At 37.3% G+C, this 17,443-nt stretch overlaps 3 protein-coding genes across 6 annotated transcripts; 1 reads left to right on the top strand and 2 right to left on the bottom strand.

The window, feature by feature from the left end:
- Positions 1–13: 13 nt before the first annotated feature.
- LOC125202511 (putative protein phosphatase 2C 38) lies at positions 14–2,755 on the bottom strand. Its single transcript, XM_048100917.2, has 5 exons — positions 2,548–2,755; positions 1,592–1,997; positions 946–1,310; positions 627–863; positions 14–509 (listed from the first exon to the last, which is right to left on the bottom strand). The coding sequence occupies exons 2-5, from the start codon at positions 1,914–1,916 to the stop codon at positions 237–239; spliced, it is 1,200 nt and encodes a 399-aa protein (XP_047956874.1). The 5' UTR covers positions 1,917–1,997; positions 2,548–2,755; the 3' UTR covers positions 14–236.
- Positions 2,756–3,461: 706 nt separating this feature from the next.
- On the bottom strand, positions 3,462–6,670 carry LOC125217611 (uncharacterized). The gene is made up of 2 exons (XM_048119167.2): positions 6,185–6,670; positions 3,462–4,468 (listed from the first exon to the last, which is right to left on the bottom strand). Exons 1-2 carry the CDS (start codon positions 6,656–6,658, stop codon positions 3,752–3,754), a joined length of 1,191 nt encoding a protein of 396 aa, XP_047975124.1. The 5' UTR covers positions 6,659–6,670; the 3' UTR covers positions 3,462–3,751.
- Positions 6,671–11,433: 4,763 nt separating this feature from the next.
- On the top strand, positions 11,434–17,438 carry ITPK4 (inositol 1,3,4-trisphosphate 5/6-kinase 4). 4 transcript variants are annotated; one of them, XM_048099614.2, is made up of 15 exons: positions 11,464–11,635; positions 12,197–12,232; positions 12,911–12,937; positions 13,096–13,113; positions 13,236–13,288; positions 13,685–13,711; positions 13,890–13,981; positions 14,180–14,248; positions 14,797–14,999; positions 15,401–15,554; positions 15,779–15,892; positions 16,270–16,332; positions 16,442–16,587; positions 16,675–16,807; positions 17,059–17,438. In XM_048099614.2, the coding sequence occupies exons 3-15, from the start codon at positions 12,927–12,929 to the stop codon at positions 17,200–17,202; spliced, it is 1,227 nt and encodes a 408-aa protein (XP_047955571.1). In that variant the 5' UTR covers positions 11,464–11,635; positions 12,197–12,232; positions 12,911–12,926; the 3' UTR covers positions 17,203–17,438. The 4 variants fall into 4 exon arrangements, with proteins under 4 accessions (XP_047955562.1, XP_047955580.2, XP_047955552.1 ...); XM_048099605.2 differs by lacking the exon at positions 12,911–12,937 and having other exon boundaries at positions 11,434–11,635; XM_048099623.2 differs by having other exon boundaries at positions 11,461–11,635; positions 13,096–13,288.
- The last annotated feature ends 5 nt before the right edge of the window (positions 17,439–17,443 follow it).

The following is a 17,443-nucleotide window of genomic DNA, read 5'->3' on the forward strand; positions in this document are numbered from 1 at the left end:
TAACATGATAGAAGTAGAACAGTAACAGGAACTTCTATAGAAAGAATTACTTATAAAAGAATTTCCTCTGTTTCATATGCCAGTCAGCTAAAAAATTCCTGAAACAGATAGTCATCTTCTTCAACGTGCATCTTCCTGGCATAATCACTAACATGTACTATATCAAGTTTTGAGGAGAGAGAAATGCCAATTCACCAACTTAGACACTCTTTACATATCTTCTTCCCCTTTCCTGCTCATTCTAAGTCATCATTGTCCACTCCCGCGGTACCGCTAGTCCCGGCCCTGTTGATGTCAAGTGCATAAGTTCTTTCTGAGACAGTTGGCCGTCTGCGGGAGCTGCTGCTGCTGCTGATCAATCTGGAATCTAGGAAGAGAACTACCACTGTGATGTCGTCATGGACCCTTCTCCTCTCCTGTATTTCGATCTTCTTCAGCTCCTTATATTTCTGCCCCCTCTCCCTTGCTAGTGCCTTCAGCGCAGCTTTCACTAGTGTTCTTGCGATTCCCTGCCGGAAACAGAGGATTGCCACGATTAGAACATAGCTCAGTGAGCATGTTAGGTTTCTTATGATAAAACACACATGCTTTTCACGTTACATGAAGTAGAAAGCTAGGAATCATACCTTTCGTGACTTGGAGTGGACTATGTCGACTGCTTCTTGATTGGTGAGGTGGTCCCATAGCCCATCAGAAGCAAATATGATGAATTCGTCCCGAGGGCTAATGCCCCGCTCCTCCACTGTTGGGTCAGGCAAAAGGATCGGCTTATCAAATATCCCCGGCACCCTGTACTTTTCTATCAACGGCGGTCTATTGAACTCCTGCTTCTTTAGGTAAGCATCACCGATCGATCTTGAAACCTGAGTTGAACAAGATATGTGACATTAAGTATAGCTAGTGGAAAGCAGTAACCAAATTTGATGACTGAGCTTGAACTTTCACCTGAATGATGCCCTTGACACGCCAAACGCCATCCTTCTGAAAAACAATCTGTTCATCATTGGGATGCCGTATCGTTAACTCGTCCCGGACAACTTCCTCACTTGCATTATGGTCTTTCGATAATTGGATGGCTTCCATGTGTAGTTCAGGCGACGATCGCCCCAAGACCGCCCTAGAATCTCCTGCGCTGGCCACGTATATCATTCCTCCGCATACGACGCCCACCAAACAACAAGATCCGACAGACGCCAACATTGGCCTAGACTCCCACTCACGCCTGACCTTAGCAAGAAACTCTTCCTCTGTTGCCACAAATGCTCTGCCTATAACATCCGTTGACATCCCTCCCCTTTCTGTCGTTATTCCTGCATCAGGTGAGCAATATAGATAGGAATAAAATGACTCAGAATTGTGTATTGAATCTCAATATGCTTAATCCATTCACAGTTTTCAAGTAGATTGGAAACATTATCCTAAATGCAGAGTTCTTCTTTTATGAAGAAAAAAACAAGGCGAAATCATTTCACAAACTTTCAAACACAGTGTATATACATATTGAACTACAAGAGTGACTAGATTTGGGGAAGAAACAAATTCTAACTAAGATATAAATCCATCAAGATTCAAACAGGAACATCAAACGTACTTTTCATATGATTAAACAGGCGATCACTTATAAACCTTGAAGCATCTGGCCCACCATGCCCATCATAGACTCCGACAAATGTACCATAAGGGCCTGCGGCATCCATGCCCATTAGCCCCGACTCAAGCTGGCTATGATCTTCTACAACGATATTTCCTTTTATAACTGCCATAGAGTAATCCCCGTAGTGATGGTGCCCAAAATCCTTCTGCCACCACAAGGTAGTATGTCCGCCTACTCCGCTCATAGCACCCTCATCATTTCCCTCCCAAGTCGGCCTGATCCACTGTGGTATTAACTTCTTCAATGAGTTAGGGTTCACCATAGTTCACTTGATATTCTCAAATCCAACACCACCAACTTCTTGGGAAAAGGATAGTGACACCAATGATTTCAGCAACTCCAGCTGTAGAAGTAAAACAAAATGCAGAAAGTCACCAAACTATTCCATCCAAATATAATGTTTCAAGAAATTACATAATCTAATTGAATTTCCTCCCAAAACCATCACAATCCAAATAACAAAAAAACATATTAGCAAACAAGAATCATTTGGTTCAATAGAGAAATACAGTAAATCACCCATCTCTATTCCATCGAAAGAAAATACGTAACCTAACTTAATTGAGGTTTTTCTCCCAAAACCATCACAATCCACTAAAAAAGTCACATAATACAAAAAAATTCAGCTGAAGAAGCAATGCATTATCAATATCCAAGAATGCAGAAAATCACCAATCTGTTTCCATCCAAAAATTCTACTCTCTAAAAGAAAAACACATGATCTAATTGAATTTCCCCCTAAAACTATCGCAATCCAAAAGAAAACACATGAGCAAAACAACAAACAGTTGGATCAATTAAAACTGCATTAAACAAATATAAATCGAAATGCACGTATCCTACGGATTAGAAGAAGCACATTTCATCAGCGATCGAAAATTGCAGAAATGTACCTAGAATCAGAGACGCTCAGCGATGAATTGGATGCGGATGCCCGGGCTTGCTTCCCCCCTTCAATAAAGAGAGGGAAAGAGACTGCGCCTTCTTCCTTCTTGCTCCGTATGATACGAATGTGGAAGATGGATTGATCAAGAGAGAGAAAGCTAGTGAGAGAAAGTGGATTACAAGAAACTAAGTAGCGGTTTGTGTAACCAACTTTCAATGGCGGGGTGCTTTCTGTTTAGCCATTTGGTTTTAGTGGTATTTATAGAAGTTCCTCAGTAATTTTTTAAATTGCTCTTTGCACCTTTGAGATCAAAATCATTTCACTCTGACCCCTCTTGATCAGGAAATTTACTTTTACACCCAAGACTGAGCTGCAGTTGGCGTTATTTTCCCCCTCGTTCTCTCTCTGTCCCCTCAAACTCAAACGGATATTACAAAAAGAAAATAATCATATTTGAGTCTCAAATTTTTATAAATATTGTTAACTAACGTTTTCTCTTAAAAATTTCTTAACTTGGTAAAAAAATGATTTATTCTCACTTGACATAATTATGCACTTGGGTGGATCAATCTAAAAGAAAATCCACTTAAATTAAAGTTATAATCCCTAAAAATTCGCCATTAAATATCTCATTTTTCCTTTTTCGTCTATCCGTCTATTTGACTTTTACCATTTTTGGCAAGTGGTCACAGTATTCCACTAACTCACTATACTCACATTTTATTATAAAATTAATATAAAAAAATGGGTTTCACATTCCACTAACTATTTCAACCAACTTTTCTTTATATTTCTTAATATCCGTCCCACTCTAAGAGTGACAATTAAGTTGGGACGGATGGTATATAAAAAAGCAGGATCCACCTTGACTTTTTCTGCCACTTTCTTTTTATAAAGTCAAATAATTTCTTAAACTTGAGCTGATAAAAAATAAGACATCTATTGATCGACGGATAAAGTATATATCAAGCGATATAAAAATTATAATTTCGTAAATTTACTAAATTTTTGAAAAAAGCACACGATTTCAAGACATTTTTTTTTCTCAGCACGCTAAAAATTAGATATATGAAACATAATTGTCTCACACGACACACGTTTAAAGTATTAAAAGTAAAGCACTCTTTTGTGCAATTTTCCTCATCCATTCTTTCCCTCGTAACATAAGACCTCTCCTCCGGACTATTTTCAATCCAATATTTCTTCGTCATTCAATTAACTACTACCCTTTCAATAATCCGTTGAAACTGATAAAACAAGCGAAAGATTCGATCAGCGATTGTAACATCTTCATGCTGCTGCTTCAGTCTCTTCCACATAGAGTACAACAACATCATATAAATGTAGACGGCTACGAGCACAACGATGCCCACGAACACAGAGACTACCATAGCAACAATTTGACCAGGTGTTTGTGTTTCTATTGGATTGGTCATGATTGAGGAAGCTCTATAACTCACTCCGATAGATGCCATCGACACCAACGTTGTATACCATATGAGCATCACGAAAAGAGACGCATTAGTTGGCGTTCGGAAGGCAACGAGTAAGATTACAAGGAGAGATGAAACGAAAGCGGTGGTGTTAGCACGAGAGAAGAGTTTGTATAGTTTGGGATGAGAAGATGCCATCACTGCTTTGCCGGCCATGTGTGATGACGTGTCGTCCTGCCACACGCCGCCTGGGGGGTTAACGGCCGCCTGAAATGCCATTGCGGCTATGAGGGCTACCACTACCATTGTCGTGCCGGTTATCTCGCGGAAGACGTGGAGAAATGGCTGATCGGACAAACGTAGTAAGAGTCCTTCAGTTTCTGAAAATGTAGTTGTGTGTTGGGAGCTCTCTCTTAGGATATCCAGCGGTGTTTTGCCCATGGAATTATCAGTTAGCTTCTCTATTTTATTGCTTTCCACCAAATACCGTACCATCTGAGATTTTGATACAATAGCAATAGAGTGCGTTATATTGCTAACTATTTAAATTACTAATTCTGCTAACTCATCAATACAGTATATTAAAAATATCAACACGGACACACGGTGACATCAAAATGTCAACACATAATATCAATACATTATATTGAAGTTCAATAAAATTATGTGTTGACATTTTAATGTCATCGTATTGATATTTTTAATACACTGCATTGATGAGTTAACAAATTAGCAACTTAAGAAAATTAGCAATTGATCACACCCATAGCAACAAATATAGTTAATGGTGCAAACTGTACAATATGTATAGTGGAAATTAAAAACTTAATTGCATGAATTGAGACTATTCGTACAAGAATGTTGCGCACATGATTTGGAAATTTGGTATAAGTTTTAGTCATTCCAATAACAATATCAAATTGATTGCATTTACTTTAGGAGAATATTTGTCCAAATATTTGAAGAAGTGAACACAACCCCATGCACTAAATGAACCACGTTTCCACCAAACCACGTCAACATTCATGTCATATGTTGGACAACAACCGTGCGTATATTTGTGGGAATAGAGGAGTGGACATACTATTTCTCGGTTCAATAATAAGGGACAATTAAGCTCTCTGATCCGGTGGGGGTTCCCCCTAAATCCGTCACTGATCTCTTGCATGGATCGGTGATACAAATGTGGGATACTCCTTCCGTCCCACGTACAAGAGGAGTCACATTTGATGTTGGTACGTATTTTAAGAAATGTAAAGAATAATGGGTTCGAAAAGCGTTTAGTGAAATATATGGTCCACTTTTTTATAATAAAATGTTAGTGAAGTAGGTTAGTGGAATGTTGGACCTACATATTATTTATGGTAAAAATGAAGTGTGACTATTATTGAGGGACAGACCGAAATGACAAATTTATGTGACTCTTATTGTAGGATGAAGGGAGTAAGAAAAAGCTTCAATTAGCGCTTTCAGACTCTAGAAATTGAAGGCAGAGAGAGGCAAAATTGTCGAAACCGACGATGGCAAAGAGAGAAAAATTCACCTAGTGATATGAGCCCACCAGCAAGAGACACTTATAAAGAGCCCACGTGCACCGACCCAATCGAGACCACACCGGACCCCACCATGGAGGAGACGGTAGTGGCCCAGCCTGAGCTCAAGGATAGGGAGAAGTCGCAGCACCAGAGACGACCCCCGAGACGCTATCAGGACTACGTCCATGGTTAGATAATTTATTTTAAGCAATTAATGTAATCAAGAGTCGAGCATCATTATAAGTTTATTTTCGGGCTTTTTTTAGGTTCTTTATAAAACGCAAAAGAGACTAGAATAGTACTCACTCTATTCCCATTAATCAACATCAATTTCCTTTTCGTGAATGGGCTTGAATTGGGCTTGTGTATTGGCGCCCATATCAGTTCTCTTTAATGAGAAAAAAAGTGGGATAAAATGTAGTTTTAGCCATTTTCCATCATTTTACTCCAATTCGTGATAATTTTCTCCCAAATTTTCTCACCCTTTTTATCCCTCGTTTTCTCGTGATATATTGACAAACACAAGAAAGAATCCTTATTTCATGGAGTATGATTGTCGCTGCATTAAGTCGAATGTATGTTCATATATAAAAGAAAAAAAAACTACTTAAATTGGCCAGCTAATTTATTGAACTCAAATCAAGAACAGAAACAAAAGAGTTGCAGTAGTAATTACCTCAATTTGATTGTACCTAACAGCCAAATGCAAAATTGTCTCCCCATCATCATCCTTTGCTCGCACAAGATCGCCCAATTTCTCCAACAATAACCGCAGAGTCTGAAGCTGACCATGTTTCACGCACAAGTGCAGCACAGTCTGGCCACGATGCAGTCTCTCCATTGCAGGAGACAAGTCATGCTGAAGAAGCTCCTCCAAGATCTGAACATGCCCTTTCATGGCTGCAATATGAACAGGGTTCATGCCTTGATCATCGACCCACCAGCGCATCTCATCAGGGGCTACGTACAACACTATTTTAACAATCTCAACGTACCCACTTGCAGCTGCAATATGAAGGAGATTTCTTGCACGAGCAAACGAAACTTGATCAACAAGAAATGGATCTTGTTGCACAAGTGTTTGGAAAGTTGCGACATCTCCCTTAGTTGCAGAATCATGTAATATCTTTTTAGCTTCTTCTGGAACCATTGTTTCGACCAACTCTATTTTCATTTGGCCTCTTTTTTGACATATAAGCTTGTGATTTGCTAATTATTCATGATGTGTATATTTTCACACACAGAGGTGAGACTTTTAAGACAGCCTGCCGGTGTTAAAAAACGGCCTGCTAAACGTTGACTTAGAAAAGAAGATGTTCATACCTAGATGTCGATAGATGCTAAATTAATTTATTCAACTAAGAGATACTCCCCCTTCCCTTTAATTTTGTCAAGTGGGTTGAAAAAAATTAGTGGAGAGTGAGTCATATTTTTACGAGTGATGTTAAACAACCAAATTTTGTACATCCAAAATAAGGTTATATTAATAATTTGACGTATTAATTATATATTAAAATAATAAATTAAAGAGTGAACTACAAAAATGGTCCCTGGACTATGGATTTATCTCGCCCATAGTCCCTGGACTTTAAAAATATCGCCAGTAGTCCCTGGACTAAGGGTTTATCTTGAAATTGGTCCTTTTGACTTTTTTTGGTACGAAAATACCCTTTGATATTATTTTGGAGGGATTGAGCAATTTGGTCTTTTTACACTTTTAACATTTTAAATCTAATATTATTTTAGTTATGTACTAACTTTGATATTATTTCAAAATTATCATTCTTCTTCCATTTTGTTATCCTTAACTGAATTTGTTTTTTTTTATTTCAATATTAGATTTAATTTTATAAAATTAAATTTAATATTTAGATTTTTAAATATCAATAAATTTTTTTAATGAAAACTATTAATTCATGGACACTATAACTATTGATTAAAACTATTAATTTTTGTTATTTAATATAATATTCAATTGAATTGAAGAAGTATAGAAAAATAATATTAATTATGATGGAAAAATAAGAGTTATTCTATTTAGCCTCCGTTCGGTTGTTATAATTGCTTGTGATTAAATATTATGAAGTTGACTAAAAATTTGATCCTACTTAAAATTTTATATAGGGGTATTTTTGTTGAAATTTTCTAGTAAATTTTGATTGTTTTCAAATTAATAAACGAAAATTATATTAGTCTTACATTAGATGCATATTTATTTCAGAATAAATTGTGTTACATAATCTATTTATGATTAAAGCTACTATTAAATATTGATTAAAACTAAGGCGTTGTCATACCTTATTGATTACATAGTACTATACACTGTCAAATATTGATTATAACTATTAATTTTTGCTATTTAATAAATTTTTATAATTAAAATTTTTTATTGATATTTAAAAATTAAAATTTAAAATTTTATAAAATTAAATCTAATATTGAAATAAAGAAATAAAGTGAAGGATGACAAAAGAGAAAAAGGAAGATAAATTTGAAATAATATCAAAGTTAGTACATAACTAAAATAATATTAGATTTAAAATGTTAAAAGTGTAAAAAGACCAAATTGCCCAAACCTCCCAAAATAATATCAAAGGGTATTTTCGTACCAAAAAAAGCTAAAAGGACCAATTTCGAGATAAACCCTTAATCCAGGGACTACTGGCGATATTTTTAAAGTCCATGGACTATGGGCGAGATAAACCCATAGTCCAGGGACCATTTCTGTAGTTCACTCTAAATTAAATGTAGTAAGTGGAAAAATTAAAAAGACTTATTAGCCTTTAATCTCATTTTTTATTTTTATATTTGAATTTCCTTTCTATTGTTTTTAAAATTTGAATTAAAGTATGCACTAATTATATTTATGGTTCCAAAAGAGTAAAAAAATTATACAAATCATAAATATATGACCACAATATTATGCACTTTCCATGTACTATATATGCATTCATATATTTTAATTAAATGCATAAATAAACCTATTTTTATTCAAATAAGCTAGTTTTTGGTTGTACAAAATTTGGTCACATAGATTTGTTGTATTTTTATATATTAGTTTTATAATAAAATGTGAGTTGAAATGAATTAATGGAATATGAGGTCCATTACTAAAAATGGTAAAAAGTGAAATGTGACAAATTTTGTGTAATGGACGAAAATGGAAAAATGTAACAAAATTTAAGGGAACAAGGGAGTAAAAAACTAATCTATTTACATATGAGATCCCCACTTCTCTTTCTCACTTTTTTAGTGTAATTTGAAAAAGTATTCACTGACTTTTTTGGTATAAAAACAAGGAAAATTTATGATAATCATTATATATATAGTGGAAATCAAAGAATGGTGGTCACTATTTGTATATATTGAAGGATGTTTTGCGTCACGACGGGTACAACTAGTTCTCATTAATTCGTGCTAGGTGCATATGGTGCACCAAGTTAGAGAAAAACAGTTAAATCTCGTCATATCAAAATTGTCAATAATTTATTGATATTACCTAGGTGGATTGATTTGATTTCCCTCTATCTTCTTTGCATAGTTCGTGCCATCAAATCATAAGAATACGGTGTTTAAAAGTATTTGCCATGATAATGTAGAACCGTTTTGGAGGATGTCTTCTTGATTATTATTTGCTGCGAAGTTGACTGAAATTATTGCAGATATATGTAACGTGTTGGTTAATTGATAAATCATACTAATAATAATATGGTTGTTACGAGAAATCTGGTGCAACTTGTAATTTTAGAAAAGTAGTCACATGATACCTAATCGAGTGGAACCACATGAGAAATGATTTCTTCTGATTCATTATTTTCAAAGACATTTGTAGAAACATCATAGCTACTAGGTATCTTTGACCTATTTCGAAAGATATTTGTGGAGTAGGTATGTATTTCAAATACTTTTGTTTTTTTGCTGCATATTCTAATAGTAAGCATATTTTGCACAATAATAAAAACTAAATTGCTTAGAGCATCCGCAGCGGTGCTCAACGCACCGCTCGTCCGTCCGTGCCGCTGAGCACCAAGTCGTCCGTCCGCCGATGGAGCTTGTCCGTCTGTGCCAGCGGCACGGCGCTGCTCTTAGCTAAGAGCACGTCCGTGCCGCTGAGCACAATTACGTGGCAGCTGCTGATTGGCCAACGGCATAGCCGTTGGCAATTTCATTTTTTTTTTAAAAAAAAATTCGAAATTTATTTTAAAAAATATTTTTAAATAAAAAAAAAAATATTTTCCCACTTCCCAAAAAAAATATATCCGTTTTCTACCCACTTATAATTAATTTTTCAATTTTTTCCCCCAAAAATCACATTTTCATCTATAAATACCCCCACTCCAACACAAAAAAAATCACATTTTCATCTATTATCTATACTATCATCATCTACATTCTCTCATCTTTTTTCCTCCTACTCTATCATCTAAATTCCCACCACACTACACAATGTCCGGCTCCGGCGATCACCCCTCCGGCAATCGCGGTTGGAACCACGATTGGTTCGACTCCGAGGCCGGATATAGTCCGGAAACCCAATTTACGGCCCCTCCTCAAACCCAAGGTTCGCAAGCTCCGGGTGGCTACCGTCCTTACCCGTTGCACGACCTAAACGCCCTCGGGTTCGGGTGGGCACCCGAACCCGGATCGGGAGGGAGCAACAGCTCTACTCCTACTCCTACTTCTGGTCCTACTCCTCCTGTTCGTGGCACCCGCACCCCGTACACTCCGGGTGAGATGATGGCGATGTTCAAAGCCTACTTGGCAGTCTCCGAAGATCCGGACGTCGGCACGAACCAAACCGGGGAAACTTATTGGTGGCGCATCACTCGCCTCTACAATGAAACCCGGCTGGAGGGAACCATATATCGCAATGATAGTATGGTTCGCAATTGCATCTACAGATTCAACGAGGCAACCGGGAAGTTCCAGGGGATTTACCTCCAGGAAGAGCGGTCGGCGGGGAGCGGCACGAACGAGCTCGACATCATCACTGCCGCCTTGGCGGCATACCAACGGGAGGAGTACAAACCGTGTTGGCAGGAGGGGCGCCAACATCCGAAGTATAGGGGCGGCATAGCAGCATTCTCCTCCAGCTCCTCCAGCAAACGGTCGAGGTCGGTAGCTCTATCCTCCTCCGATGATGTGGCTACCCAGCTTGCCGGAACTAACTTGGGTAGCCCCGACGCTGGCCCGAGCGGTTCCCGCCGGCCGGTCGGAAGGAAGAAGGCGACGACCACCCGCCGCCGCGCCCCGACTCCATCCGCCGCCGCCCCCGCTCCCTTTGTGCCTCCTCCACCCCCGACCAACTCGTTGTGGGCCATCTTGAGTCAACTTCGTATGACCGATATGTCTCATATGCTCCGGAACAACTTGCAACACATGAGCAATTGATCCGGGGTCTCAAGAGGCAATTGGGGTTAGAGGAATAGTCTTCCACGTTTGTAATTTTTAATTTGTAGGATTTTAATTATGTATTTTTTATTTTAATTATGTATTTTTATTTTTAGTATTTTAATTATGTAATTTGTATTTTTTAGGATTTTAATTATGTAATTTTTATTTTATAATGTATTTTTATAATGTAGAAATGTTTTTAATAATTGGAGTATTTAAATTGAATAATAGAATGGTAGGACCCTTGAGCTTGTCCTTAGCTAAGAGCACGGATGTGGGTGTTGTGCTCTTAGCTAAGGACAAGGAATAAAAGTGGGTCTGGGCCCACCTCCGTGCTCTTAGCTAAGAGCACGGATGGGGATGCTCTTAGTTTTCAAAAGGTGTCAAATCGGACGGCCTAATGGGCCTATCAAACTGGGCCCATATTTACAGAAACCCCACCAAATGTTAAATGGGCCGGTTAGAACCCGCACACCCGACCCGACTTCGCTGCTTCAGAACTACGCACTTTTTATACTCTCTCAGAAACTTCCCCACTGAGAAGCTCAAGCTCTGCATGCATTTTATCTCACCAACAAAAATTGAGAGAGAGAGGATGGGTGGAGTGAGAGGGATTGTGTTGGATTCGTCTGTACTGTTACCGTCGGCCGATGATGAAGTAATCGGAGATGCTGGCCTCAGCTCCGGCGCCGAATTTCTGCTTCGCAAGCTACGCTACTCCAGTATCCCAATTGTAAAATTTCCCCCAATTATTGAGATCAACCGTCACTTCCTTTTAATTTCAGATAATATTTCATTACTGCATGTTTCTAATTGGTAGTTGTGCGCGAAAATTTTCTGTATGTGTTTGTTGATTGAATTTAGTATAATCCACGGATTTCCATGCCTTTCATGTTTTTGTAATAGTTGTTTTTTCTTCTTCAATTGTTTGTGTAACATTATGTATGAGACATTTGATAGAGCATGTAAAAAGGGGGTTCAAAATTTGAGACCTCAAATAGTATGTGCCTTAATGCGGAAAAATTGAGTGATTACTTGAGCAGGGAGGTGAAATTTAAGCTTCTGTGATCACAAAATGCAGAGTTTTAAAGCCATTTCTGGTTGTTTGTAGTGATCTGAAGTAGGAGGTACATGTAGAATTTTAAATATCATTCAGGCTAGCAGTTATGGGCTGCCATGGAAAGTTTACAGGCTTTCTCTCACATTTTGCTAACAATTTAGCTTATCATTCTTTGTATTTTTGTTATCTTTGTTTGTTAAGTCTGCTAATCCAAATTGTCTGCATATTATGCAGGGAATATCTCATGAACAGGGTCTTTCAAGCTCGAAGGTTAGTTTTTTTTAATATGCTGAATTTATCTTCTTTTAATTATGAAGTTAATCAATTGATTCATGCTAGTAGACCTTTAAAAGAAAGGTGATTTCAATTTTCATTATATTTATGGAGGCCAGAGGCCCTATTACAAGAAGATTTTATTGTTAGGGAGCTAGCTTTGAAAGGCATGTTTCCTCTGAGAGCTACCTTATATGCCTTGGAATTAGCAGTTTGTGGTACATGCTAGCCATCGGAAAGCTTAAATTTTCAATTTTTTAAAGCATTCTCTAAACTGTAGATCACTCACTTTCTAATGTGCATTTTCCCATAAAGTACGTTTTAGGAATACTTTTCACACTTTAAATCTTTTGGTCGTAGAACAGAATGAGGAAAAATGAATACTTGTCCTTTCTTCTGTAGCCAAAACTTTGTGGTGGTCAATGGCAGAGCAGATGGAGTATTTAATTGCGCAGGGATATGTCTTTGTTATTACTGAATAATGGCATTTAGTGGAAAACCGAACACCCTTCTTGATGCTGTATGTCTGATACCTTATAAGTTTGTAGAATTAATATGCAATCAGCCCTTAGATGCCTGTCTTGGTAAATTTATATGGAACAGTTCCTAATTATCCAAAACCAATGCTGGGCCACTGGTCACGTTTCTTATGATCCATCTCAATTCTCGGTGCAGTTAATTTGTGAAGCTCATGCTGTCAAGGTTGACTATGTTGGCATCCATACATTTAGACTGCGTTTGTTTCTCATGGAGTATCTACATGGGATTTATGATTGAAGCCATCCCCATTCTTTGAAATACTTGTGCTGTAATTATAGCTGATTAGTTGAATGAAGTGCAAATCTTTTTAATGGTTTCAGGAATGTCTTCTCAAAGAGGTAGCCAAAACCTACTTGTGTACAATCTTTTGCTTATTGCCAGAAGATGATATTTCAAGCAAGGTTTCCCAAATTTGGGAGGGCAAAGATGGAAGGCTTATTCATGTTGTTTCCTGGTGTAGAGAAGACATCTTTCAGAAAAAGAATGGTTCTCATGTGTTGAAGGTTATAGTTGGTAAGCTTTGGTAGTCAGTCATCTTATCTGATAGACAAGGAAAGTTATAATAAGAAAGGATATTTGTTACCATTTGAGACCATCTCCTTGCTCTTAAGTTGTAAGTATGTATGTTTGATTTGTAAAACAAAGCTAATTATTAGATAATTATTTTGAATTCCATTTCCTTGTGCACGCTGCAACATGGTTTTGTTTTTTTTCCCCTAGTTATTCATTTATGTATATTCTAAGCTATAAGCATAATATTCTATTACTTCCAAAAAATGAAACTGAAGGTTGATGTATCCTTGAATTGGTTGAAGTTTATAGAATGAAATAATAACTGTACCATATAAATAAGCATACCCTTTCTCTTGGTGATTTGCCATCTTATATATGTTCCGTTCTCTTCTACAGGATCTGCTGAAAGAGAAGCATCCAATGGTAAGGCTTACCATTTACCACCTTCCAAATTTGTGATAATACCTTTTATGTTCTCATCATTCTAAAGATTATATATCTCCTTGTTGTGCTGTATGCTTCAAACGTCTGGTTGAAATCTTGGCTTCATCAAACTGTAGAATTTTAATATTATGCTAATTAAGTTATCCTTCCATCTCAGATTCTGGCTATGCAGTTACTGCAGAGATGTTGAGCATATCTATAAACAAACTCCAAGAGCTACCTTTGTTGGTTTGCAGTATGAATACAAAGGTATTTTTGGTTGTTCCTTTTCAATATTGGTTTAACATTTATATCAGTGTTGTTTTTTTGGAGTTTTACGTCTTCTGGGTGAATCCTCTGTAGCACGATAGACTTCATTTAAATATTTTTTCTCATTCCCCTACACCTGATGATTTATGAATCACTGTTTGTGAGTTGTTACACTCTAAGTTTGTATATTTGTCACAGGCAGCAGGTGAAGAGCCCTTGGCAGTTGGCTATGTGATGAAGCCTTCTCGTGAAGAAGATTTTGCCAAGGTAATTTTATCTGGAAAATAACTACAGCAAATATTGTAGGAGTGACGAATGGTACAATATTCCACCACTCACAAATGTAACAGCCTCAATATTTGTTTTTACCTAGGTAATCTGCACCTTTTTTGGTTGACAGGCGAATCATACTTATCAGACTGTGTCTTAAAACAAATGTTAGTACTATTAGTTTTCTGTGATCATGCATTATTTTCATGGCAACAGTGTAGGACTCTAGGATAATCAGCTTCCTAATTAGAGAAACCCTTTAGCTGTAGATGCACCCATGGGCCATAATATCATAGCTTCAAATATACACATACAATTGCCTGCTTTTCTTGAATTTAATTTGTACTATACACATGTATGCTCTCTTAATCATGTTCAGTACAGTAGTGGGCTTCTCTGGGGACATTAGTTATAAACCTTAGGGCATATTGAGCAAACTTCTATTGTTGGTTGCCGATTTTGTCAGGATTGATTATCTTTTATGTTGCTAACTCTTATGGCGGCGGTATGTACCAAAGATTCTTACAATAGCTCGTGTTATGCAGAGAGGCTCCTTTCCATTGTGTCCAACACAAAATGGACTGATCTTTTTGCCACTTAACTATGACCTACCCATATCATCCCAGTTGCAACTAGTTGATGCCATTCTTCATAAGGCAACTGATGAGATTTTGGCTGTTGACATGACTTCTCCTTCAGAAAACAGTGACAAGGTGACATTTACAAGAAATTTGCAGGAATTACAAAGGTAAAGTTGAACAATACGGTCGTCTTTTCATTACTGGAAATTTTCATGAATATATTTTCTTGAATATGCTAGCATCTAACTCAGTGTATGCAATATGAAATTCGGTGGTCCTATGAGTTTCTTTGAATTGGACCAATTACTTAATAAGTTTTCTTTTAAGCAAATTGAAGACAACTCTGATGCTCGCATCCCTATCTTTGATGTAATACGGAGTATATGTTTTTGCTCAGCGTGTGTTTTCCTGGTGACCATAAAATTTTGCTAGTTCTTTTGCTATCCCGTATGCTTCCCTCTCTCCCGCCATCCTTGTGTGCATCTGATCAGATACATGATTTTTTTTGCTGAATCACCAGTTTTTTTATGATGAAATATTCTCTCAAAGTCTGACCCATGCTCTGCAGGTATGTTGAATGCCAGACAGATTGCTGTGTTATCGATCCATTTAATAACATTTTCCCTATATTGGACCGTATGAAGATCCAACAGATCCTAATGGGCCTGGAAACTCTCAACATTGATGGCCGTTGTAGAATCAGGGCACCCTCTTTTGTCAAGGTCAATCATCATATATTACATCATTATTGTGAAAATACACTGATACAGAAATAATCTATTATTGTTTCATTTCCTACCATGGGATTTCAAGTTAGGTATCTTTTTGTGGTTGAAGAAATAACATGTGTCATTGCTAATACAACCATAAACTTATGGTCTAGTTTTTTCTTTCACAATAGAAGTGAGTAAGCATTTCAGTCAAAGTTTTGAATCTCAGAATGCAGGTTGATAGCTTTGATGATCCCGATTTGGAACAAAGGCTAGCGGAAGCAAAATTGCGGTTGCCAAGTATTGTGAAACCTCAAGTTGCATGTGGTGTATCGGATGCTCACAGTATGGTATGTATCCCTTCAACAATGTTTGGACTCATAATCAAGTTGTTTGAATACTATTTTATTTCTGAGAAACAGATTTTATAATTCACATTTTTTTGCATGTGTGGCACTGGCTGCTCCTAATGTAGGAGGTTGAATCTTTGCTGATGCATATTTCTAACTCTCACTCTCTTAGATTGATGAAGGAGCGATTTGAATAGAACTCATTAGTTTAATTTATTGGGGCATTACCAAAATACAGCCGTTTTATGTTATTTTTTGCCATTTTATGCATCCGTGCTATAAAATACAGTAACTTTTTTATATTCGGTAGATTTGTGGTACCAGTTTAGAAGTGCATATTCACTTTTCTAAATAAGTAATGAAATATTCGATTGCAGGCAATTGTTTTTAAGGTGGATCATTACAAGAATCTAAATGTTCCCCTTCCAGCGGTGGTGCAGGTGAAGGCTCAACATAATTAGCTAAGTTTGTTCAAGTAGCTGTTCTTTTGCGTGCTGTATTGTTTTATTTTTGGTAAGAAATGAACTGTGAAATTGGAATCATCTACAGGAGTATGTCGACCATTCATCTTTGATATACAAATTCTATGCTTTGGGAGGGAAGGTCTTTCACGCGGTCAAGAAATCTATACCGAATGCAGATACCTTAATGAACTTAGCTGCAGAGAAGGGACTGCAGCCTTTACATTTTGACAGGCATAACATGTTCTCCTAACTCCTCGATTTTGCACCACACATAAAGTTATTTCTCTCCTATTTGATGGATGGAATTCTTTTTTGCAGCCTAAAATCCCTCCCTGTTTCTAAGGAACAGCTCAACGTTGACAATCATAAGCTTGATCTCGAGCTTGTTAAGGATGCTGCAGATTGGCTTAGGAGAACACTAGACCTTACCATATTTGGTTTTGATGTCGTTGTGAGTAAATGTTCATATTCTTATTTATGATTTGAATTTGCCGAATTTGCAATCACATCAAAGCCTTAGCATTTCACAAAAACGCTGCTTGAAAATATACTGCAACAGAATCTTTTCTTTTTGAGGGGAGGGGTGGGTTCGGAACATCGGGAACAGCACGAGCTGAAGCTCTAACCCCTAACTATTACAAACACCATTAATGCATCTCTCTTTCGATGTTGCACTAACGCCATCCTTTTCATAAATGGCAGATCCAAGAAGGGAGTGGTGACCATGTCATTGTTGACGTGAATTACCTGCCCTCGTTCAAGGAAGTCCCCGATGATATTGCAATACCCGCTTTCTGGGATGCCCTCAAGGAGAAGATAGTTTCAAGAAAGAACCAAAAATCATAGACCTCTTAATGAGTTCCTTCTCTACATCTCTTTCCCCTCCATTCTGAAGACATCTTTTACTCTTTTATTTGCTGAACATATTGCGCCGAACATACCACTTTTTCTGTGTGTGTTATGCTTTGCCAAATCAAAGGGGCAAGATTTGTAGAATGTGAAGCCAGTGATGTGGATTACAGTGTGTTGAGGATGTTCACAGAAATCACTTTTTATTTATTGGAGTGGTTTATTCATATCCATTTGT

Source organism: Salvia hispanica, chromosome 2, assembly GCF_029641045.1.
Source record: "Salvia hispanica isolate PSC_SH4W2 chromosome 2, Shi_PSC_v1, whole genome shotgun sequence".
Classification (NCBI taxonomy): domain Eukaryota; kingdom Viridiplantae; phylum Streptophyta; class Magnoliopsida; order Lamiales; family Lamiaceae; genus Salvia; species Salvia hispanica.

Excerpts from the sequence above, each read along its gene's own strand:
- LOC125217611 (XM_048119167.2), bottom strand. The coding sequence starts at position 6,658 with ATGGTTCCAGAAGAAGCTAAAAAGATATTACATGATTCTGCAACTAAG. Across the intron at positions 4,469-6,184 it reads TTAGGTACAATCAAATTGAG|ATGGTACGGTATTTGGTGGA; the intron begins GTAATTACTACT and ends TCAAAATCTCAG.
- ITPK4 (XM_048099623.2), top strand. The coding sequence starts at position 11,498 with ATGGGTGGAGTGAGAGGGATTGTGTTGGATTCGTCTGTACTGTTACCG. Across the intron at positions 12,938-13,095 it reads GTGAAGCTCATGCTGTCAAG|GAATGTCTTCTCAAAGAGGT; the intron begins GTTGACTATGTT and ends TAATGGTTTCAG. Across the intron at positions 14,249-14,796 it reads GTGAAGAAGATTTTGCCAAG|AGAGGCTCCTTTCCATTGTG; the intron begins GTAATTTTATCT and ends CGTGTTATGCAG.
- LOC125202511 (XM_048100917.2), bottom strand. The coding sequence starts at position 1,916 with ATGGTGAACCCTAACTCATTGAAGAAGTTAATACCACAGTGGATCAGG. Across the intron at positions 1,311-1,591 it reads CCTGTTTAATCATATGAAAA|GAATAACGACAGAAAGGGGA; the intron begins GTACGTTTGATG and ends CACCTGATGCAG. Across the intron at positions 510-626 it reads TCCACTCCAAGTCACGAAAG|GGAATCGCAAGAACACTAGT; the intron begins GTATGATTCCTA and ends TGTTTCCGGCAG.